Below are 22,161 nucleotides of genomic sequence, written 5' to 3'. Positions count from 1 at the left end.
AACGAGCTGTTGGTTCCCGAGGAGGGTGGATTGTGAGATCCTACATCGATTGGAGAGAGGAACGAGTGCAAGAAAGGAAGTTGGACCCAAAAAAGATGAATTGTGAGATATCACGTCGAAAATTGGTAATACCTAACAGGTCAAAATAGACCATGCTAGCGGTAGGAGATAAAAAGAAACAAATTGAAATTCAAATTCGTACTCAACCTTAGAAGTGTTGAAGAACAATTGGGTCTACCAAACGGGTTCAAGTTCAACGCTGGTTGGCTCGGAGGTTTAAGCGGGCCGACCGATGCCCACTTTCCCTCGCTCTTTCCTCCCTCTCTCCATGTGTCTTCCTCGTTTCGATCCACTCGGCGGACACCAAATCTGGTTCGGCTCTTAGCAAGTGGCTTTCCAACTCCCACGGTCTCTTGCAGAGCCTTTCCCTTGATCCCTCTTTCAATTTCCCATCCATTTTCCACTCTTAGCTTCACTTCAACGCTTTACCTGCCTTTGTTCTTCCACTTCTCATCCCCTTTTCGCTAACCTTCTGAAACTCTCGTCTTCAAATTTGTATTTTCCATTTCTCTTTTACCTCTTTCTCGTAAATTTAGGTTTTTGGGCATCTGGGTTCATCGATTTCTTCTGGGTCTTTGTGTTGTATCTCTAGGGTTTCGAATTTCCTTGTTTCTGGGTTTCGTTTATTTCTCCCCGTTGTTCACTAATTTAGTTTGAGGAGTTTGTGTTCTAAGGCGATGTCACAAGGCTTTGCGATCGAGCTCTATTTCGATCCGGCACTTGAAAATCAGGTTCTCAAGGCTTGGAATGTACTAGCTCGCCGTCAAATCAGTACCCAACTCATCGAAATTGAATCGCGCCCTCACATTACCCTATTTTCTAGCCCTTTCCTCGAACCCACAAAAGTTGAATCCATCGTTAAGAATTTCGCTTCGAAACAGGAACCTTTGCCTTTGTCCTTAGCGTCAATTGGCAGCCTTCCCAATGACAACAACATTCTCTTTCTCGGTCCAGCGCCTTCGATTTCACTCCTCCAATTCCAGTCCCAGTTGTGCGAAGCAATGAGGAAAGAAGGAATTGAAACTGGAGAGGAATATCGCCTTGGCTCGTGGATTCCCCATTGCTCTGTTGCTCAGGAGGTGCCCAAGGCTCGAATGGCTGAGGCATTTTGTGTTCTAAGGGATTTGAAGCTACCAGTATCCGGGTATGCAATTGATATTGGGTTGGTGGAATTTTCCCCTGTTCGAGAGCTCTTCTCTTTTGTTCTTGGCAACACTCTCGAAGCTTGAATCTGATAGTTCTTCCTTATGAACTTGTACAACCTTAAATTTATTGTAGCTGTTTTAGAGGTCCTGTTTAGGCGCTAGAGCATTACAAATAAGGATGCATTTTGTATTTCATGTTATGAATTTGATCTCTTTTATATTCAAGTTGAATCTTACTTGCTAGTTCATTTAATAAACACATTGGATTCTGTTGAAACACGAAATGAATGTTAAAGGTTTAGGCCTTTCACATATAATTGCTCTTGGATAAACGATTGTACTTGCAAGTTGCAGTATGCAATGCATCATGAACACCAAAGTCTTATTAAAACTTTCTGCTCTAGATCTAACTCAAAGAGGTATTTGAATTAAACAATGCTTGGTAGATTTCAATCTCATATGTTTGTTAATGAATCTTTGATTCAAACCATATCTTCATGGCCTAACCTTTCTGAGTTTCTCCGTTATTAGTTCATGTTCGTCTCCACTGTATTCATGTCGGTACTCGTGTTTCTTTCTCGTAGAAGCATATGCTTTAGCTACCCTCGTTCAGTCTGCCATTGAGGTCGTCGTGGGTTGATCTGATTCATCTGTTTCCTGAATTATCTATAAACATTCTCTGATTAGTTGTTTATTCTGTATGAGTTCATCAATCGCTTACTCGATACATTTTGATATGCCTTAGATCACGAGAGACTTACTCCATAGAAAACATGGAGGCTTTCAAGTCTTTATGCCTCGTGAGATAGCTACAAAAGTGATATCAGGGGCTCAAGGAATAAGTTCTAAGTGATGATAATGATGATGTTGAAAGCGATATAAGAGCATTCTTTTTTTTAACTTTTGTACTTATTATATGATTATAATGTTTATTGAATAGTTCATATTCATGTTTTTCTTTCAATTTAGTGAAGATAAACTTCACACCTAATGGACCACTCAGATTGCTCGTAAGGATGAGTTTTTTGAGCTTCATGTCTATATAAAGGCCAAGGAGAAGACGTGCAAGTAAGCTCTCTAACCATATTGAAATGTTATCAATTTTTAGAGTGTCGTATTGGCTTTAGCAAGCCAACGCCACATCAGTGTCCTAACTCTTGGAGTTGCTTCTGTAGACATGGCAAGAACCAAGCAGGCATCCCTTGGACATGAAATCTTATATAAAGTTCATGGTCATTCGAAAGTTCGAATGTTTTTTAAGTGTAGTTTGGGTAGGATCCTAAGGAACATAGAATATCAACTTTCGGATGTTATGTTTTCGAAGGAGGAAATTTGATGTCGTGGAAGAGTAAGAAACATAATGTTGTTTCATGTCCTAGAAAAATAGAGAGCTACGAGTCATTTAATACATCAAAATTGCATCTAACTGAGTGTTTCATGAGCGAACTAAACATAATAAAGTGAATTGTCATTTCATTCTCCAGAAAATACAACACGGATTTGTGTTCATAGGATATAAGAAGACTCGAGAACAACTGGCTGACAAATTTGTTCGAGATTAGGGGGAGTTTTTTTAGTATATATTATAATGTAAATTCTCTTTTTCTAAATAAAAAGAAGAAACAAGAACAACATCAAAATAACTTCTCTCTTAGACTCAGAATTCCCATTATTTTGTGTTTGAAACCCATATACTAACAATACTATATCGTATCATTATATTGTACAAATTTACTGAACAGAAAACCTCCAAAATCTTTATCTACCAATTTTCAAACACCAAATACCCTTTTGAAAATCTGTCATTTTTAGTTCATTTCTGCCCAGTTTTTTTTATAAGGGCCTAAAACACCAAAAGAAACTTCATCAAATTCACTCCAAATGGTACTTTTTCAGTTCATTTGCTCACCAATCAAGTCAAAACCCACCGCCAGGAATGACAAACCTTGGAATAGCAGGAAGTAGAAGTGAACTCCATGTGCTGACAACAAGCTTCTAGCTGATGCAGTTAGCAGCAGAAAAGCAAGAGCCAGTTCTTTTCTATACACCTTGTTTCTCTTCTTCTTTGAACCCATTTGCTTCTCTTGTTGGTTCAATTTACTCAACAACTTGAGTCCCGACTCCGAATGTCTCCTCAGAATCTTCTCCTCGTTTGTAGTTTTCGACTCGCGCTCGGCAAATGCCAGGAAGTCGGATTCGGATGATCGTCCTGTCTTCTTAGTCACAATCCATTCGTATGAACTTCCGAGCTGGAATAGCCCCGAAACCATGGCATTGAACTTTGTGACAGACATGGTGTTCTCAAACAAGAGGTATGGGATCAAGAAAGGGAAGGATTTAGGGGATGGAAGAATGTTTAGCAGTGACATGAAGACTGGGATGTAGCAGATTACCCAGAGAGGCAATTCTGCTTCTGGAATAAACATTGTCAATGGAAGTATGACACAAAACAAAGTGAATGAGTAAAAGGGAAGTATGAGTTTTCTCAGGAGAAAGAACAGGAATATCAAGTTCGTCTTCTTCCATATTGATATCTGCACAAATCCAAGCGATCGGTTTAAGCTCAACGAGTCGATCATACGACATAGGAATGTGTTTGAGAGCTTACCTTTGAAGTAATGATGGAAGGAAGGCATAATCTGAAGAGCTGCATTGGACCAGAATGCCAACGGTGTTGCTGCTTCTTGTAAGCTTCATATGATTCAGGCAATTCACACAGCACCTTGACATCATTGAGGAAGATGAATTTCCATCCCTTCAAGTGAGCTCGAACTGCAATATCCATATCTTCCACCGTCGTCCTCTCGAGCCAGCCACCAGATTCCTCAAGCGCTTGTGTTCTCCAAACGCCCGCCGTTCCATTGAATCCAAAGAAATTCAGGAAAGCCCCATTAACTTGCTGCTCCACTTCAAAATGGAAGCACAAGTTGATGTTTTGAAGTCTTGTGAGTAAGTTTTCGTCCCGGTTAACGAACGCCCACCGAGCCTGGACGAGACCGAGTTGAGGATTTCCCTGTTGACATGTTCAAAGCATGTAAGCAAGCTTCCACAAAAGCTTCCATTGATTAAGAAAAGTTCATAAGTACCTTGAAATGGGGGACAGTGAGTTTAAGGAAATCAGGGTTGGGCTGGAAATCAGCATCCAAAATAGCTACAAACTCATAATCTTTAACATAATCACAAGCCATGGCGGACATGAGATTCCCAGCTTTATACCCAGTTCGGATCAATCGATGTCTATAAACAATATTAACACCCTTTGAATTCCATGACAGAACTTCTTCTTTGATCAAACGCTGAAGATTTCCATCGTCTGAATCATCAAGAACTTGAATCAAAATCCGATTCCTCGGCCAGTCAAGCTCACAAGCAGCAGCAATTGATTGTGCATAAACCTATTTCAATGGTGATAACAAATCACAACAAATCAGATCAAGTGTTAGTGCTCAAAAGAGAAATCAGGGAAGTTTTCGATTCATTACCTCTCTCTCATTGCACATTGGGATTTGAACTAAAACCATCGGAAAAGTTGAAGCGTCTTCCAAATCATAAGCGTCATCTTGAATGATGGGTTTGATTTTCTTGAATTTGATCCAAAAGCAGCCAACACAGAGAACGAGGCGATCAAGAGATTGGATCATGAATAGAACAATGCAGAATTTCGAAAGCATTAACACCAATGGAGCAATGTAATCAACTCGAAACGAAAGCCAGGAGACATAAAACCATTGGAGAAGCCCATGAACCTCGAGCTCCAATGGCTGAATCATTCGCAGATTCCATTTCTTGAAATGGGCAATAAGTTCAACAATCAAACCCACAATAGAAATAGCGAGAAAAGCTTTAATGAACCTATACAACTTCCCTCGGCTCTTGGAACCCTCTTCGTTAACATCCGCATGAGCAATGCGCTTCTTAACAGAAGCAAACAGAGTCTTGACAGTGATGGCGAACCACGAGAAGAAAAACAGAGCTCTGTGAGCTTTGAGGAGAAGAACCCAGGTGAGTTGCTTGGGACTGGCAGCCTTCTGCTTCTCGGGAAGCAACAAAGAATCAGAGCCATTGATTTCCAGTAAGTTCTTCTCGATTGTGACCACAAGAGAGGTGGGAGCCATCTGGGTATGGATTCAAATGAAGAACTGGGAAGAAACAGAGCAAGAGAAGAAACACCCAGATGCGGAATTTTGAGTTGGAAGAAGAAAGGAGAGGAGAAATCGTCAGAAAAGTGTGATTTTTAGTATGGGGAAATGAGAGATCTGAGAAATGGGGTTTAAATTATTAAAGGGAAACCGAATCCAGAAGGTGAGGGGGAGTTTCCCATGAGAGTTGACAGAACAAAACAGAGAAGAAATGGATCTCAATTTGCTCAGCTCAACGACTCATAAAGGAAGAACAAAGGGTTTTCTTTTTTTTTTTTGAAAAAATAATTTTGTTTGTGTTGAGTAGGGCCATTACGATCAGCCCTACTGTAGCAGAAGAGAACAATTTCAGAACAAAATTAAGAACACCTTTTCAATGAAAACGAAAACTTAAAAAAAAAAAAAAAAAAAAAAAAAAAAAAAAAAAAAAAAAAAAAAAAAAAAAAAAAAAAAAAAAAAAAAAAAAAAAAAAAAAAAAAAAAAATTGTAGAAATTTATGTGAAAAATAGTGATGATATCTGATCTATTATCTTAACTTTAATGGGAGTCTGATTACATTAGCTAATTATTATATTGCTAAGGTTTGGGTATGTGATTATGTAATTATTAAGACAACAATTTTCCCCTTTTAATTATTGTTTTTTTCTTCTCTCTCTCTATCACTTAATCATACTTTCATGTTGTCACGTGGTCTATTATTATTCTTTAATTTACATGTAACATTCTTTAAGATCGGTAGTAAAAGTTGCCAGATAAGTTCTTTGTGCCACTGGTGATTTAAGTTTGAGTTGACTGATTTAGTCAACGACGAAACAAGAGTAAATGCTACATAATTACTTTATGAATTTCAAAAAAGTGTAATTGTGATAAATGATGTATGTCGATCGGTCATATGACCAATGCCAAGCTCTGAGTTTATATTTTTACTCTAATTGGCGGTGGAGGAAGGCCAATATTAGTATTTTGTGGGGTACATTTTAGATATTATTTTATATTCAAGTGGGTCATCAATGTTTGGCCGGTATTACACAAAATTAATGAAATAAAATTATATTAATTCTTGAGTTGGAATATACCGTATAAGTAGTGACTTCCAATTATTTTATCTTAATTATTCGAATGTGATTTCGGTTCATTCATGTATAAAATATAATTTTATAGTCTTAAACTTTAAAGTTAGAAAAAGTAATAATTTATAGGTTTGACTAATTAATGATATTTAATATGAGGGAGAGAATTTAATGAAGAGTAAGCTAAGTTAATTTAAGTTTTGCATTGAATAATAGTGAGCTCAGCATCCAATGTCTCACTTTATGTAGATTTAACTCTATGTCATCTCAAGTAAAGCATATTTTATTATGCTTTAATCTGACATTCAATTTTATAATAAAGTTTTCCTCTAAAAAAAATAAAGAATTATTGCATACACATTATCATAATATTAATATGATAGACCATAATTACCAGATTCACATCTCAATCAATTAATTTTCAAACATAAGCATATGGTCAGATCAAATCAAACACATGCCCATTGGTCTTCCAATCTTCAATATGCATACTTCTAAGTGTATGTCGTATAAACCCGACTTCTCTTGTTGGCCACACACACTCACATCGCTGAATTGCCTGTCTTCTTCCTTAATTACTCGCCCCCATGTGCTCCCACTTCTCTAAATCCTCTTCCTTTCCTTCGATCCATTTTCTGTTAGTAACTACAACTCTCCACAATAGTATGATATAGTTCATTTGGAGTAAAACTTCTTATAAATTTATTATAAACTCCTTAATTAGCTGATGTAGAACTCCTTTCTCAATAATTCTCAACGTTCTTGCTCGAACTCTACCTCCCCGTTCTTGTCTCTCTCGAAAGGGAGAGGTGTGTGGTGGTGGGGAGGGAGAGGTTTATAAGAGAAAAAGAAGATAGACAGGTAGAAACATGTGAGGGGGTTGGAACAAAGACGTACACATTTAAGGCTTCTGCCCTCTCACCAGAAGACCATGCCCCTAAACCCTTTCTCAATTCTCTGTCTCTCTCTTGGCTCCACCACACCCTTTAGAATTCATCGGTTATTTTGAAATTTTATTAGTCTAAGTCATTCAAAACATAGCTCGTGAAAAAAGTTAGTTTCAATGGTAAGTTACACGAATTCAAACGACTCTATATTTGTTAGAAATGTCAGTACGAATATATACACACCATTATGCTATCTAAATCATTGTCTTCCATTCCACTTCCTCTCAAAATTTTAAAATGTGTTGGTTAAAGAGGTCTCCTCTCTTCCACTGAACTTACTCTTAAAGATTTTAAAATGCGTCTGTTAGAGAGAGGTCTCCTCTCTAATCTATATGAAATCTCACAATTCATCCCTTAAGGTCCACGTCTTTGTTGACACATTGCCCGATGTCTAGCTCTATACCATTTGTAACAATCTAAACCCACGTGAGCTCCCTACCTTCTTGGGTTTTCTGTTTCGTGTTTTCCCGAAAATGTTTCCAATTCTTCTTCTCTATAATCAATAATGAATTAGGTTTTAACCATTTTTAGGGCTTGCAAGAAAGTGGGCCTAATAGTAGTCTATGGGCTTATTAGGCACCCAGAACATAGTATGATTTAAAGGATTGAAATATGAATTGTAATCTAATGGTGATTTGTTATATGCAATTGAATGGGAGCAGCACATAATAAGAAAGAGTTCACACAAACATGGCCTCCGAATTCCAAGGAATTAAAGAAGAATCCACACAACGCTCTTGTTGCCTATGCATTTTCTTCATACCCATCAAACCCATATAAAAGGCCATGCCCCATCTTCCCTTTCAAACACACACACACACCACCACTACAAATGGCCTTCTCTAAATCCAAGTTCCTCACTCTCTTTATGCTCTTCTCCACCCTTCACCTTGCCTTCCCCAATCAAGAACCTCTCCACGTCCCCATTGCCCAGAGTGACATCGTCGGCCATCTTCTGCCTTACGCGCAGGACTGCTGCAATTTCGATCACACCGGGAATTGCGGCGGTGGCAGCGGCGGCGGCGACTACAACAACCCTCCTTGTGTGCAAAATGGAGGTGGGTGTATGCAGAATCCAGGCAACAGATGCTGCAGTGGCTCGGGGTGCCAGGGTTCGTCATGCCCATGGATGGGACCGAGCCCGTCTTGTGGCTGTGTGAGAAGCAATGTGAAGGTTGAGGGGCAGGTTGATGCTGATCACATCAGCAGTGAACCAATTAAGGCATAAAGCTGAAGCTGAAGCTGAGTGAGGGAGTAGGATCATGTTCTTCTTGTCCAACAACATTACTCCCGTTAGTCAATAATGTCAAAACTGCTTCAATAATGTCAAAGCTTGCAAATAAAAAGCTTCATGATTCATGTTCTTCTTCTTCTTATTATGATACCCACTTCAATTTCAATACACAACTTTCTACTACGTATCCAACTTGACCATTCACATTGCTTATATACTTTTATTTTTATTTCATCTCTAAATATCCACACGTGGTAGAAGTTCTTGGGGACATGGAATTCAAATACCCATTTAATGATGATGAAGATGTATGATAAAACAATGGAAAGGGGCCACTCAATTGCATCAACCAAGCTCTTCTTAGCTGTTAAGATGAGTTGCTATTGAGCTGTTGATGTGGACCTTCCAAGTAAGTTTTCATTAGTATCTACCAACTTGATCCCAATTCTATATTGATGAGAGAATGAGTTTGAATATAAGATACCACAATTTACACTTTTGGGTTAAGATTTTTTAAGGCACACCACACAGTATTTAATTCTTAATATCATTTATAATAACTTAAGTCTACTGCTAGTAGACATTGCTTTACATATCGTTGTCAGTTTCACAATTTTAAAATACGTTTAGTAGAGAGAGGTTTTCACACCGTTGGTAGAACTAAACATTTTTTTATAAGAGTGTGAAAATCTCACACTACTAAATTTTAAAACCATGAGATTGATAACCATATGTAATGGACTAGAGTGGACAATATTGATAGGCTTTTACTGTTATAAATAGTGTTAGAGGAGAATGGGCCAAAACCAAACAAAAAGGTAAAATTGAATGAATTAAAATAAGTGGGACCAAAGATAAGATGGTAGCATCACATGCAAATGCGGTAGGAAACTGAAAGGCATATGGATGACATGTTTGGTGAAATCAGTGGAAGCGATGTAAGGTTTGTCCGTAGAGATTAGAGTGAGGTGAGAGACATTTGGGTTCATCCACCTGCCTGCACCACGCCGTCGGCAGCCAACGTATGGCCGCAACAATCAAAATCCTTCACCCACTGGGCCCTCTCAATTCCCTCTCGTCTTCTTCTTCTTCTTCTTCAGTTCTCTCTCTCTCTCTCTCTCTCTCTCCGCCATGGCCTTTCTCCTTCTCCTTTTCCTCTCCGCCTTCACTCCTTCCGCCACTGCCACTATCTTCGCCGACTACTACCGCAATTCCTGTCCTGCATTCTCTCAGATCATCCGCGACACCGTCACCAACAAGCAAATCACCACCCCGACCACCGCTGCCGCCACCCTCCGCCTCTTCTTCCACGACTGTCTCCCCAACGGCTGCGATGCCTCTATCCTCATCTCCTCCACCCCTTTCAACTCCGCCGAGCGCGACGCTGACATCAACCTCTCCCTCCCCGGCGACGCCTTCGACGTCGTCGTCCGAGCCAAAACCGCCCTCGAACTCTCCTGCCCCAACACCGTCTCCTGTGCTGACATTCTAGCCACCGCCACTCGCGACCTCCTCACTATGGTTGGCGGCCCGTACTACACCGTCTTTCTCGGCCGAAAAGACGCGAAAATTTCCAGAGCCGCCGCCATTGAAGGCACTCTGCCCAGACCCTCCATGAGTGTCTCGGAGATCATTGGAATGTTCGGCTCCAAAGGATTTTCAGTTCAGGAAATGGTGGCGTTAAGCGGCGCTCATTCGATTGGCTTCTCGCATTGCAAGGAGTTCACGTCTGGGATCTTCAATTACACCAAATCCCCGCCCTACGACAGCCATTATAACCCTAGATTCGCATTAGGGTTACAGAGAGCTTGCGCTGATTACCAGAAGAATCCGACTCTGTCCGTTTTCAACGACATAATGACGCCGAACAAATTCGACAACATGTATTTCAAGAATTTGCAGAAGGGGTTAGGGGTTCTGAAATCCGACGGCGGATTTTACAGCGATTCAAGAACACGGCCGTGGGTGGAGAAATACGCTGCAGATGAGAGAGCCTTCTTCGACGCGTTTTCTCGAGCAATGGTGAAGCTCGGTGGCTATGGCGTCAAACTGGGAAACCAAGGAGAAATTAGACGCAGGTGCGATGCCTTCAACTGATCTGAATTCGTGTTTCATTCCAATTTCGATTCTATACCCCTCTTTTTGATTGTTTATGATTGATTATTATAAGATCCAAAGTAAAGTGAAGATATCGCCATTGTTCTGTTCCTTTTTCATCAAAATCATGAATGAATCTTACAAGCATTGAACTGAAATGAAATAAAGAAACCCACAGATCATAATTTTAAAAAATGGAGTTCTTCAGATTGAATGAACCAGAATGCTTTAACTTGGCATCTTCATCGGGAAGAAACAAAAAAGGAACCAAGTGAAGAATAACAAGAAGAAAAAGGTTTACTTTCACTAATATTCACAACCCAAAATGATTTTTTCAAAAATCCGAACTGTACAAATTCAGAGCTCGGACGAGTTGGCGGAGGACCTATCCATTCCGGCGACCAGTCGACACCGAGCTTGGCTGCTGAAAGAGCCCGAGTCTAGCAATTCCTCCCAATTAACATTCTCAGCTTCTTCCTCTCTGACTTTCATGGACTCCATGATCCTCTTCACCTTCTCTTGTAATCTCTCACTTCCGTTTTCCTCCACCGCCGTGAAAACCTCCATTGCTCCGGCGGTTTTGGCCAGACCTTTGAACCGCAAATTACTGTAACTCAGTTCTAACAGAACCGCCACGCAACTCTCCCGTGTCGACTCGGAGTCCAACTCGTTCTCTCTTAACATCCCCACTAAACATTCCACCGCGCCGGAGTTCAACAACGCCGCACGACCCTCGAAACACGCTGCTAAATTACACAATATCAGAAAAATCTGGCCGACCATGAGGCCGGATTTTACCATCCCGAGAAAAACCGGCACCGACCCAAGTTTCACTAGCTTCGAACGGTTGCTCTGAACTTGCGATAAGTGGTACAGAGCAAGAGCCGAGTCGTGTCGGGTCTGCTCCGAGTGGGATACCAACAGCCGTATCAATGACGGCAGAGCACCCAATACGCCGATCGCCGTCTTATTGTCGTCGTCGAGAGCTAAGCTGAAAATGGCACCGGCGGCATGTTCCTGAACCTCCGGGGAACCCGTTTTAAGAATATCGATCAAATTGGGGAGAAATCCCGACCGTACGATCTTGACCTTGTTCATATTCTCTAAGGACAGATTCACCAGTGCTGCAACTGAATTCACCTGAATGCTGCTGTACCTTGAGACGATAAGAGACCGAAGAGCAGAGAGAATCAAAGGGGAACAGAGATAAAGCCTAGTGTCCTCTCGAATTCTCGTGATTTTTCTCAGCGTAACCACACCCTCTTCAATGTCAGTAACCTGAGGGCTTTTGAGCTTCGTGAGGATCTCTTCTTCTTCAGTGGAGTTCAGAGTAGAGATCTCAATTTCAGAAGAAGAACAACTCGGTCGAGTCGCGAGAGGAAGGGGTAGACTCGGAACGGCGGCGACAGATTGATCGGAGCTCGAGTAGAAATGAGATGCCCGACGAGTGACCTCGGTGGCGGTGTGGTTGAGTCGAACCACAGGATTCTCTGCAACCCCTTGAATCAATTCGTCGTCGCTTTTCCTGTGGTCTGCCATGAACTTACCAACGAGCTTTTCGGCGGAGGAGAAATCGAGTGGTTTTGGGGGTTTAGAGGACGAGTTTTTACACCAGTTGAAAATGGTGGATTTCAGAGCCAGATTCGGGATTACAGAGGTGAAATCCGGCTTCGAACCATCTAACAAAGTAGGCTTGAAGCCGAAATCTTTACAAACTTGAACACAGGCGGCCTCGAATGTGTGGCCAGAGGAGACAATTACAGGGTCCGCCATTAAAGACCCCGAAATGGGACAGAGCAATTCTTTGGGTATTTCCTTCAATTGGGGTTTGGACGAAAAGGGGGAAGAAGACGACCGACTGAAGATCCGCCATTTCCGTGTAGGACTACTGGTTATCTCTGAAACTGCAACCGATGGAGAATTTTTCTCGAAAGCCCAATTAGGTTGAGTATGTCTATGGACCATAAACTTCATCAAACCCTCCTGAAACTCCATTTCCGATTCTCAGCTTCAGACTTCCGGTCTCTCTACAAAACCCTTTAAACGAGCGCAAAGAAGATAGCCTCTGTGACTCGTCAGTGAAACGGCTACATGAATTGATCCTGAAGCTCCATGAATTCTGTGGGTAACTGAACAGCGGCTGAGTTTTGGTGAAGTTAACAAATAACTAATCGTTGTTCTAAACTAATAAAAATAAATAGGTAAGAGAAAACCCATTAAAAAGTTCATTTCTGTTCCACTAACATTTTATTCGAGTTATAACAACTTGCAAAGCAAAGAAATTTAAATTTCTAAAATCTTCTTTTTTTCTACTCACCTAAGAAATTTAGAAAAGCCCTCATATTTATGCTACAATCTTCCAATAAAATGATAAATTGATTAAATATCAGTTGACAGTCAATTCAAACTGTAAAGAAAGATCAAGAACATTGGCCACACTACTCTTCTCTTCCTAACCCTAATTCAAATCTCAATTATGTTCTTTTAACTTTACAAAAAGGGTTCTTTTGTGCACAAAGTGGCAGATGACTTTTTCTCGACTGTTTCCTAAGTTAGTACCATATGAGATGTGTTTGGCCCTCCCTTTAGATTCCAAACAAAAGCCTATCCTTGGTTATTAATGAAAACAACCATATAAAGTTCAAATAAAAATTCCAACTAAAGTGGTGCAACAAAATATAATCTTTAAACCCCCATATTGGCCCACTAAATCCTGTAATAAACCGACCTTAGGAAAGGTAGTTTTCCTAAAGATACAATGAGAGAACTTGACAGTGCAATTAACCAGGAACTCAATTTTTTTATGGTACGAGATTAAATAAGTGGGTAAAGGGTAGCACCTTTTGACTCTTTACTGCTTTCCATTCTTCTGTAAGCCAAAGAAATTAGTCCACATGTTACCACTCCGCTCTGCTTTCACTTCTCTCTAAGCAATAAACAAAACAATCCATTTGGCTTTATTCTCAATGGACTTTCAAGGAGGCATGGATGTAAAGTGTAAAAGCAGACTATTTAAAAGTAACTGATAGACTTTCAAAGAGCACTCCATCATTGTCATCGAGGAATCTGATGCTCTAATTCCAGTAAGGTCCAACATCACTTTTTGAACAAATTGAAAGAATAAACACAGATCAAGTTCACATTAAGATAGGAGAGAGGAGAAAACCTTCACTGGCTACCCATGTTCCTTTCTTAGAAAAACTCACCTGTTTTTTTCAGATGAAAACAGAAGCAGCCACGAAAGATCATCACCAGAAACGTACACTACATGTGGTCGATCTTCTTGATCTCCTCTTATTCAGATGTTAATAAGAAAATAGTAGCCATTGAAGCAAATAAGCAAAGATATATGAAGTACCTTTTCGACTGATGTTGCCAGTCACAATTCCTTCTTCCACAATGCTCTAGTTTGTAGCATGAGTAGCATCTACAGAGTTATAATGAAGCCTTCTCGGTCTGTTCTACTACCTGGTATGTGAGAAAACGCACAAACGCAACAAGTCTCATCTCAAGGTTCAAGCGTATCGGTGTAATTCAAGACGTGATGAGTTTCAAAGATTTGTCAACTAGTTGTGTTTTATGAAATTCTAATCTAATGAGACCTAATGAATTGGGTATTGATTTATTCCATTCTCAATACCTAATGAGTAGGGTATTCAATGAGTCCACTCTCAATAAGTAAATTATTAAAAGTTCTATCCACGCATGCTAAGAACAGCACTAGTAAGGCAGAGGTCAATGAAGGCACTATACACAATTGATTCTGCTGCTTAAATTTATCCTCAAAATGTTCATACATACAGATAAAAACATCCCCAAAGAGGGCTTTAATTTACAAAAGGAATACACCCGTAAACATTTCAGACGATAGACACGAGTGATCCAGAACTCTACGCTCGTCCAATTGAGAATGGTGGTGGCGGCCGCTGCTTAGAACGGGGCAACAGGGCAAGAAGAATCTTTTTCCTTGGTCCCTGTTAAATAGAAGTATCATGTGAGGGTTCAAATTAAATTTCCAATGCATACAACAAGCTTGGATGATATTGAAGTTCCAAGTGAAATCATTAAACTAGACTAGTTAGGAGGAAACTACCACGTACACTGGTATAGAGTACTTTTATCAAATGATTTCACAGTGCATATGACACATTCTTCTTTGGCAGTACTAATAATCAGATAAATGATAATGCGACAGATGAAAACAATTACATAAACAATATAACATAAAAACCAAGCCACTTCAGACTATGGTAGTATTATTGACCCTATCAGTATCCTTTAGGAGCATTCGTTTAAGGTTTGAATGAAAAAACGACATCTAGAAACAAAATGAATTTGGTGGTACATAGATAGAAAACTTCAATAATACTGCATTAGTTGAATGGATCTTTGCTTAGGATTTCATATCTTCGTTATTGTATTAATAATAGTAAAATTAAGTAAAATAAACCAATATAGTATGAACAGAAGTTTCAGAGTTGATAAATTAGTCATAAATAAGAACTATAACTCAAGCCAAGTAAAATAATTAATAAGCTGATTTTTTTTTTTTTTTTTGTTGAGAAGATGAGATCATATGTCTTAACTAATTGATGTAATCAATTCAAGTACAATAAAATGGTTGCTTCTTCAATGAAATTAGTTAATTTATCAGTTGACGTAAGACAAATTAGTAATTATTCAATATAATTTTAGTACCAATCAATATTAGCAGAGTTATTTTTTCAGTTAAGTATAATCAAAGTTAGAGTTCAAAAAATTGAAGTCATTGAAAAATAATTTAAAGATTAGGTAATTTTAACGTTACAAAGTAATTTATCAAAGTGTAGCAAATTAATTGATTCTGGAATTCAGTAATTATGAATTAAAACTAATTTACAAGCCCTATCTATCTCATATCCATTCCCATGAAAAATAGCTTTCAATTTTATGAAGTATACTCGAGCAACATTAGTAAGGCCTATAGAATTATAACACTTGGAAGCTCATGGAACATTCAAAATTCCAGTCCAGGACATGTTGAATAAATCCTAAGGCTATTCACTCGCAAACCCAAACCTCTGTCAACTTAAACTTGATGGTATGACACGCTAGTTCTCAACTAACAGGGCTTATCAAAATCGCAGTTAGGCAAGCACGCCACATACAGGACTAAAAGTAAGTTGGAAAGCAAAAAAATGTTTTTTCAATTAGAGTTTGACAATCGTAGAATGCCAGGGAAATGGAATTACCATTGGTATCCCCAACTCTTTAAGATCCTTGTCTCCCATCTGTCTCAAAGCTGTCATATCAATCTGCAAGATACAAGCATTAAAAAGTCCATAGACAAGCATAAGGAACACCATACATAACATTCATATGGTAAAAGAAACCCATTTGTTGTATGCTACAGAATCTACCGTTCTACATCTTATAACGTTTTCTTTTTAACCAGATATAAACTTCTGATCGATTAATGAAAAAGAACTTTAACTTTCAAGAAAATACATACATTCGGCAATACTGAAAAACAATATACAAGCAGAGATGACTTACTTCTTCTGCCTGAAAATGAATGGAATATTTCCCCAAACCAAGTGAATTCAACAAGCCAGCAACAGAAAGAGAACCCTCCCCCTGTAAACAATCATTAACAAGGCTTATCAACAAAAGGCTCAATCCGGCATCAAAGATGAGCTAATCTATAAGATTATAAAACTTAATAAATTGAGCTGGCACATTAAATTAGGCCAATAAGCAAAAACGGTCAAAGGGTATACCATTGTGGAACTTCTCTGCATGCTGCCACTTATTGGTGGGACATCCTTAACTCCCTTTCCAGACACAGGGAGGGCGGCTTTCAGTTTCCCAGGTGCAGAGTCTACAGACTTATAACTATCAGCAACGCTGTTTTTGAAAAACCATTCACCTTTTGAACGATCAGCTTCCATAATAGATGAGGTTCTCCTGAACTCACCATTGTATCTAGGTGGTGAAAGCCCGATGGACCTTTTCATGATCCCATCTGGGGATCTAACTCTCAATCTATCAACATATGAAACAGCACTTTTCCTCTGTGACTGTTCTAGGTATAGATCATCGGCACTTTCTCTAGCATGTGGTCGCCTTATAAGACTGCTCCCTCTAAATTCATGCCTACCATGTAATACATCTCCACTAGTTGAGGCCAGCGAATTTTTTGATAATTGATGGTGTAAACTCATCCTCCAGTGTTCTTCTCCAATACCGAATTTCTTGGATTGATTTTTGCGCATAAGTTTCAAGCGAAGATCATTTTGACCAACTCTGTAGGCTTTATTCAAATAAGAACAGAAGTAATCATGAGATCAAAGAAAACCAAGACGTGTAGAAAAACATACAATAATATAAGCAGAGAATTTGCCATTACCGTCTTTTCTTTCACCATTTGAACTCCAGGGAAAGCCATCTCCACGTTGCCTGCAAAGAGAATACTTAATTAAGGCATGCAAAATTCAGAATATATACTAGTTCTAGATTCGTAGATAAAATGAGGAGATTCATAAAGAATAAAAATCCACAAAGTAATCACTGTATGAAAAATCAAAACTCCAACGACATAAAATATACTTCATAAAAAGGAACGTTATTATCTCTACAGCGGCACTTCAATTAGGGAGGTCTCTAGAGCATGAAATCAAATTAACTGAAAGAAACAAGTGGCCAACAATTTGTTCAATTTTTCAAGTTAACGTACACCATAAATGCAAGAAGAAACAACAAGGTGAAAGCTGAGAACACGAAAAAGTTTGAACTGAAAAATTACAGACCTACCGGAGATATGGGCTACGAAGAAAATAAAAGAAAAGGAAGAATGCCCGGGTAGGTATATGCTAGTAGTAGTCAATACAGAAGTACAGAAAAAGAAAGCAAACCTCTTATTCGCGGACGAAAACAAATCTTCAGCATTATCAGCTGATCTCTCAAGATACCGTTTTCTTCTTGACTCTGATCCAGAATCAATGTTCGATTGTGCGAAGTCTGAGGCTATACCTCCTCTCTTTATCACCTGAAATGATGCGATCACAAAAAGAAAAGCTCAGTAAGTGCAATAATCATCGATGACGTAACTGGTACAAGAAAAACTGAAGGCAAACTCGAAAAATCTCTGCCTTTCCTATTTACTTTTTAAAAAGACGCTTGAACAAACTAAATGCGACTACCTGACCAGAGCGCCCGAGAGTGATGGTGACTTGGGGCCTCGACATCTCCGAGAAACGAGCGCGGTAGACCTCTGAAAAGGTCTGAGGGCTCAACCTATCTAGCTAATTAAAACAAAGAAGGATGGAACAGAATGAAAGGAAGAATTGAAAATTCAAAAGCAGAAGTGCAACGAAACCCTAGAATAATAATCAAGCTGTTGTCAGGAATTGGGAAAAGAATGAAGAAGACGATGATGTTGAGGGGCGCGCGCTTACGGTTCGCGGCAATTGTTGAGCCAATTGGCGGAGTCAGTGTGGGCTGGGCTACAACGCCAGGGCACCTGAAATCGAAAATCGTAGAAGACCGAAATTTCGCATTTATATGAATAGTTTCTTAAGGAAATTACAAAAATATTTTTAATTATCCATAAAACAATATTACTATACTCAAAATTTCATATTAGTTTGTATTTATTATTTTCCTTCAACAATAATCAAATCAAATCAAATTAAAATCCGTTAAGTTTTAGGAGGTTCTAATAGATATAATCAATAGAATTAAATTTACAATTTAACATTTAAAATATTTTTAAATAGACATTAAATTTATCGATTAAACCATCTAAACTTTGTAAATTTACTCGACATTGCTACCAACTCCATTGACTGAATTAATTTTATTTCATGCCCCTAAAGTAAGATATTGTATTTACAACATTGCTGACCTGGCATTGAGATGAAAATTAGAGCCTCCTAAAAATAATTAGTACATATTTTTTTCCCATTTGACTAAATTATAAAAAAAAAATTGAGTGAACTTTAAAAAAAAACAATACTTTGAAACCCATTTCTTTTAGTTTTTAAAACTTAACCAAGGATTTAGAAAAGAAAAAATAAATGCAAAATCCTATATTGTTCAAACCTCAAAATTAATCGGGTAGATCGAACTTAAAGAACCAAAAATTCAAATAAGAAATTGGAGATTTACATTATGCTCACAATGGAATAGCAACATCTTTATTGATTATAATTATTACTACTTTTGCGATGGCAAATAAAAGGAAAAGATATGGAGTATGCAAATTCAAACCTCTAACCCGGAAAGGAATACCTATCCATATAGGGTTCCTTCTCCTAACTCATATTTTTCACCACTAACCACTCCAGCATTGGATCCTCTCCCAAAACACCCATCCATGTATGGTTCTAGCCAAACTAAGCCAAACCAAATATTGTTGGGTCAAAACTTACATGTTACAAATACCATGGAAAAGAAATGTAATCATTTGTCAGTGGCAGATATGGCACAACAATTCATGATCTCATCAGCATGTAGTGTTACATACATAATTATACTTGTATATTTCCACCCCTTTCAATCATCATAGCACAATATGAAGTACTGTGAATGAAATTAACAAGTGGAAATTGAAGGTTACATGTTTGCTGTTGTTGCCTTGATATCTTCCAAGGTGATCACCTACAGAAAAGAGGAATCAGAAATCCAACGAGAGCAGGAAAAAATTATTCACAACAGAAACAATGGATAGTTGCAACATGTGCAAAGTAAATAGACATAATATTTGCAGTTTAGCTTAATATTCAATTTTTCCGGTTAAAAGAGCTTGTGATAATTCCCAACTTCACATTTAGCATAGTGTTCAAGAAGTAGAGCTAGTTAATGAAATTAATAAGAAAATTCAGTTGCATTCTGGAGTGGTAATAGTGTCTAACAATAAATCATACACCTTCCGGTAAATTGAATTGTCATTCAGTCTGTAGTCATTACATTGAGATTCTTTCCATGAATTAGAAGTATCAGTATAATCTTTCGGATCAAGAGTAACTGATAACAATTACCTGGTCGTTGCCTGCAAAGTCGTTCTCAGGAGTTAGGAAAAGCATGCAGTGACACTCTTTCCTGCCAAGAAAAAGTTAATTTTCAGACCAGATGTGCCTGATATGGAATAAAATGAGTAACAGCGTCCTATCATCTACATTTCCTTGCTTCCTGAAACATTCCTATATCCAAGGGCTTTGAAAGTCAGCCTGCTATTACCATATTCCTGGTATCGAATAGAACACAAAAACAACCTCACTCGCTAGAGTGAACAGCTTGGTTATGTGTGACTAACCGGCTACAAATTTAGTTTACCAGCTGACCATGGGAAATAGTTCTAACAAAGTCAGTTTATGAAAGATTTAAACCCTGCTCTTCATCCGCGAAAAATCAGTATAGGGCTCAAGGTATTTACTTCCAAGTTTAATAACCTAGTACTGTAAGTCTCAGCACCCATTATCTTAAGAAACAAATTAAAATGGATAGCCATAATCTCCCACCCCTTCTCTTTTCCTTCCTCTTTCATAAGAATAAAGACTTATCAAGCAGAATCATGCAGATCATTCAGTCAGTCAATAAATCAAGTGATAAACGTTTTATGAGTATAATGCAGACAGGCAGGTATATAGTTTCATGAATTCCAGATCGCAAAAAAGAAACTTCCCGATGATATAAGTGCATATTTTACCTTTCTCTCATTGGAACACATGGACAATTCCAAAAACCTTGTGCAACCTCAGCAGCTTTGTCATCATAATGCCTGAAAAAAAAAATAACCAAACTATTTAACTCTGCATTAAAGATAGTTTGAACTACCATTAGTTCCAGAAAATATAACAGGATTTCTACAAAGCATAATAAACACTGACCGACAGGGACAGAGTGGTGCACCCAATGTATCTTTGTGATCTGCCAGTCCCTGTTTAGATCTAATATGAGCTTCTCTTACACTAGTTACAGATCAACGACATTCAATCAATTTCATTTAATGTCGATACAACTGTACCCATAAACATAACGGAGACTAAATACACAGATCCATTAGTACAGGTCCATCGAGTTATAAACTTCTGGAACTTATGCAATCAACTTGCCACAGTAAAACTAAACTCTTCCATCATGAACTTTATCAGCAATGTCAAGAAAAAATATTTTCAAAGAATATAGGTAATCAAATTTCATTTAAAGTTATCGTCTACCTGCGGGAGCACAGACCTATCGAAGTTTCTTCTCCTCTATTGCTTCACAAACTAATAAAAATTGCTCAATTTGAGAATGAGTAACTAGAAAACTTATCAATTCCTTGCGTGCAATCGGTTGGATGATGAAAGTCTCACATCGGCTAATTTAGAGAATGATCGTGGGTTAATAATCAAGGAATACTCTCTCTATTAGTATGAGGCCTTTTGGGGAAGCCCAAAGCAAAGCCATGAGAGCTAATGCTCAAAGTGGACAATATCATACCATTGTGGAGAGTCGTGTTCGTCTAACACAATCAATGAGATGTTCCATAAAGTTCAACAGATAAAACACAATCATGTAAGCCACTCGAACAACTTCATGACTATAGAATTAAGACAGAAAAATGAAAATTCCATTTATAAGTAACGGAAATAATACCACAAGAAAATCTCAGAAAATAACCTTGATTACAACAGCAGTAACCCCCTTGTCCACACAGAAATACGTTCCTGACTTGCGAGCATACTGCTCCGAGAATTTCCTCATTATTTCGACCGACTTGTCGGACGGTTCCCCTGAAGTAACAAAAAAATTACATTCGAATTATCTATATCCAAAAGCGGTAGACAGGAACAATAACAAGAAGAACAACTTTGTTGTTGGACATCTAAATGAATCCACAGAGAAGGATACAGCAATCAAAAATTGGCACTAGAATGTCGAGATTTGAAAAGATAAATTCCATACAACAGTAAAACAAGATTTAGAATCAGTTAAAAAAACCGGCTATATAATTACCTTGAGCTCGAACGACATGGCTGTGACGGGAACGTCCGGTGGAAGAACCGGAGAGTGGAACGGCGATATTGAACGACGAAGCTTGTAGAATCATTAGGACAAAGCAACAGAAGACGAGGAAGAGAATAAATCTGTAAATTGGGAGGAGGAAGAAGAAGGATAATCTGTGGATTTGTTCATACTTCTTTCTTCTTTGTTGTTAAATATTGTGGGAGTAAAGGGATTATAATTGTAATTAATTTTCTGAAACGAAGATAATTGAATTTAATAGAAAATTCTGGGGAGGACGCCATTCCACACATCCCAAATATCAGGGAGCGAGCTCTCCGAACCACTCGGTTCGGATTTGATATGATTCCGGGCCTTGGGCCCATGACAAACCCGTCCATGTCATCGGGCCAATTATAATAACCATGAAATCTTTTCTTTTTTTTTTTTTTTTTTTTAATTCTATCTTCGAATTTGAAATCAATGCAAAAAAAAAAAAAA

At 38.5% G+C, this 22,161-nt stretch overlaps 6 protein-coding genes across 6 annotated transcripts; 2 read left to right on the top strand and 4 right to left on the bottom strand.

Moving 5' to 3' along the window:
* Positions 1–223: 223 nt before the first annotated feature.
* LOC111486920 lies at positions 224–1,519 on the top strand. Its single transcript, XM_023134087.1, has one exon. The coding sequence runs from the start codon at positions 738–740 to the stop codon at positions 1,287–1,289; it is 552 nt and encodes a 183-aa protein (XP_022989855.1). The 5' UTR covers positions 224–737; the 3' UTR covers positions 1,290–1,519.
* A 1,320-nt stretch (positions 1,520–2,839) lies between these two features.
* On the bottom strand, positions 2,840–5,320 carry LOC111486916 (xyloglucan glycosyltransferase 4-like). The gene is made up of 4 exons (XM_023134083.1): positions 4,688–5,320; positions 4,292–4,600; positions 3,814–4,218; positions 2,840–3,739 (listed from the first exon to the last, which is right to left on the bottom strand). Exons 1-4 carry the CDS (start codon positions 5,318–5,320, stop codon positions 3,098–3,100), a joined length of 1,989 nt encoding a protein of 662 aa, XP_022989851.1. The 3' UTR covers positions 2,840–3,097.
* A 4,381-nt stretch (positions 5,321–9,701) lies between these two features.
* Positions 9,702–10,792, top strand: LOC111486919 (peroxidase 31-like). The gene has a single exon (XM_023134086.1). The coding sequence runs from the start codon at positions 9,727–9,729 to the stop codon at positions 10,690–10,692; it is 966 nt and encodes a 321-aa protein (XP_022989854.1). The 5' UTR covers positions 9,702–9,726; the 3' UTR covers positions 10,693–10,792.
* Positions 10,793–11,030: 238 nt separating this feature from the next.
* On the bottom strand, positions 11,031–12,881 carry LOC111486917 (U-box domain-containing protein 40-like). The gene has a single exon (XM_023134084.1). It carries the CDS (start codon positions 12,685–12,687, stop codon positions 11,050–11,052), a length of 1,638 nt encoding a protein of 545 aa, XP_022989852.1. The 5' UTR covers positions 12,688–12,881; the 3' UTR covers positions 11,031–11,049.
* A 1,544-nt stretch (positions 12,882–14,425) lies between these two features.
* LOC111486918 (ankyrin repeat and SAM domain-containing protein 6-like) lies at positions 14,426–18,219 on the bottom strand. Its single transcript, XM_023134085.1, has 7 exons — positions 17,874–18,219; positions 17,586–17,719; positions 17,081–17,130; positions 16,452–16,984; positions 16,228–16,308; positions 15,924–15,986; positions 14,426–14,666 (listed from the first exon to the last, which is right to left on the bottom strand). Exons 1-7 carry the CDS (start codon positions 17,916–17,918, stop codon positions 14,583–14,585), a joined length of 990 nt encoding a protein of 329 aa, XP_022989853.1. The 5' UTR covers positions 17,919–18,219; the 3' UTR covers positions 14,426–14,582.
* A 635-nt stretch (positions 18,220–18,854) lies between these two features.
* Positions 18,855–21,928, bottom strand: LOC111486921 (ferredoxin-thioredoxin reductase catalytic chain, chloroplastic-like). Its single transcript, XM_023134088.1, has 6 exons — positions 21,673–21,928; positions 21,337–21,449; positions 20,562–20,611; positions 20,381–20,452; positions 19,713–19,773; positions 18,855–19,332 (listed from the first exon to the last, which is right to left on the bottom strand). The coding sequence occupies exons 1-6, from the start codon at positions 21,764–21,766 to the stop codon at positions 19,288–19,290; spliced, it is 435 nt and encodes a 144-aa protein (XP_022989856.1). The 5' UTR covers positions 21,767–21,928; the 3' UTR covers positions 18,855–19,287.
* Between the last annotated feature and the right edge of the window lie 233 nt (positions 21,929–22,161).

Source organism: Cucurbita maxima, unplaced genomic scaffold (assembly GCF_002738345.1).
Source record: "Cucurbita maxima cultivar Rimu unplaced genomic scaffold, Cmax_1.0 Cma_Scf00012, whole genome shotgun sequence".
Classification (NCBI taxonomy): Eukaryota; Viridiplantae; Streptophyta; class Magnoliopsida; order Cucurbitales; family Cucurbitaceae; genus Cucurbita; species Cucurbita maxima.
Note: the sequence above shows the minus strand (reverse complement) of the source record. Positions and strands in the feature narration are given on the sequence as shown.

Excerpts from the sequence above, each read along its gene's own strand:
- LOC111486919 (XM_023134086.1), top strand. The coding sequence starts at position 9,727 with ATGGCCTTTCTCCTTCTCCTTTTCCTCTCCGCCTTCACTCCTTCCGCC.
- LOC111486921 (XM_023134088.1), bottom strand. The coding sequence starts at position 21,766 with ATGATTCTACAAGCTTCGTCGTTCAATATCGCCGTTCCACTCTCCGGT. Across the intron at positions 21,450-21,672 it reads CCATGTCGTTCGAGCTCAAG|GGGAACCGTCCGACAAGTCG; the intron begins GTAATTATATAG and ends TTGTTACTTCAG. Across the intron at positions 20,453-20,561 it reads GCACCACTCTGTCCCTGTCG|GCATTATGATGACAAAGCTG; the intron begins GTCAGTGTTTAT and ends TTTTTTTTTCAG.
- LOC111486916 (XM_023134083.1), bottom strand. The coding sequence starts at position 5,320 with ATGGCTCCCACCTCTCTTGTGGTCACAATCGAGAAGAACTTACTGGAA. Across the intron at positions 4,219-4,291 it reads TCACTGTCCCCCATTTCAAG|GGAAATCCTCAACTCGGTCT; the intron begins GTACTTATGAAC and ends ACATGTCAACAG. Across the intron at positions 3,740-3,813 it reads CTTCCATCATTACTTCAAAG|ATATCAATATGGAAGAAGAC; the intron begins GTAAGCTCTCAA and ends GGATTTGTGCAG.
- LOC111486917 (XM_023134084.1), bottom strand. The coding sequence starts at position 12,687 with ATGGAGTTTCAGGAGGGTTTGATGAAGTTTATGGTCCATAGACATACT.
- LOC111486920 (XM_023134087.1), top strand. The coding sequence starts at position 738 with ATGTCACAAGGCTTTGCGATCGAGCTCTATTTCGATCCGGCACTTGAA.
- LOC111486918 (XM_023134085.1), bottom strand. The coding sequence starts at position 17,918 with ATGTCGAGGCCCCAAGTCACCATCACTCTCGGGCGCTCTGGTCAG. Across the intron at positions 17,720-17,873 it reads CTCTCGGGCGCTCTGGTCAG|GTGATAAAGAGAGGAGGTAT; the intron begins GTAGTCGCATTT and ends GCATCATTTCAG. Across the intron at positions 14,667-15,923 it reads AAGAGTTGGGGATACCAATG|GGACCAAGGAAAAAGATTCT; the intron begins GTAATTCCATTT and ends TCTATTTAACAG.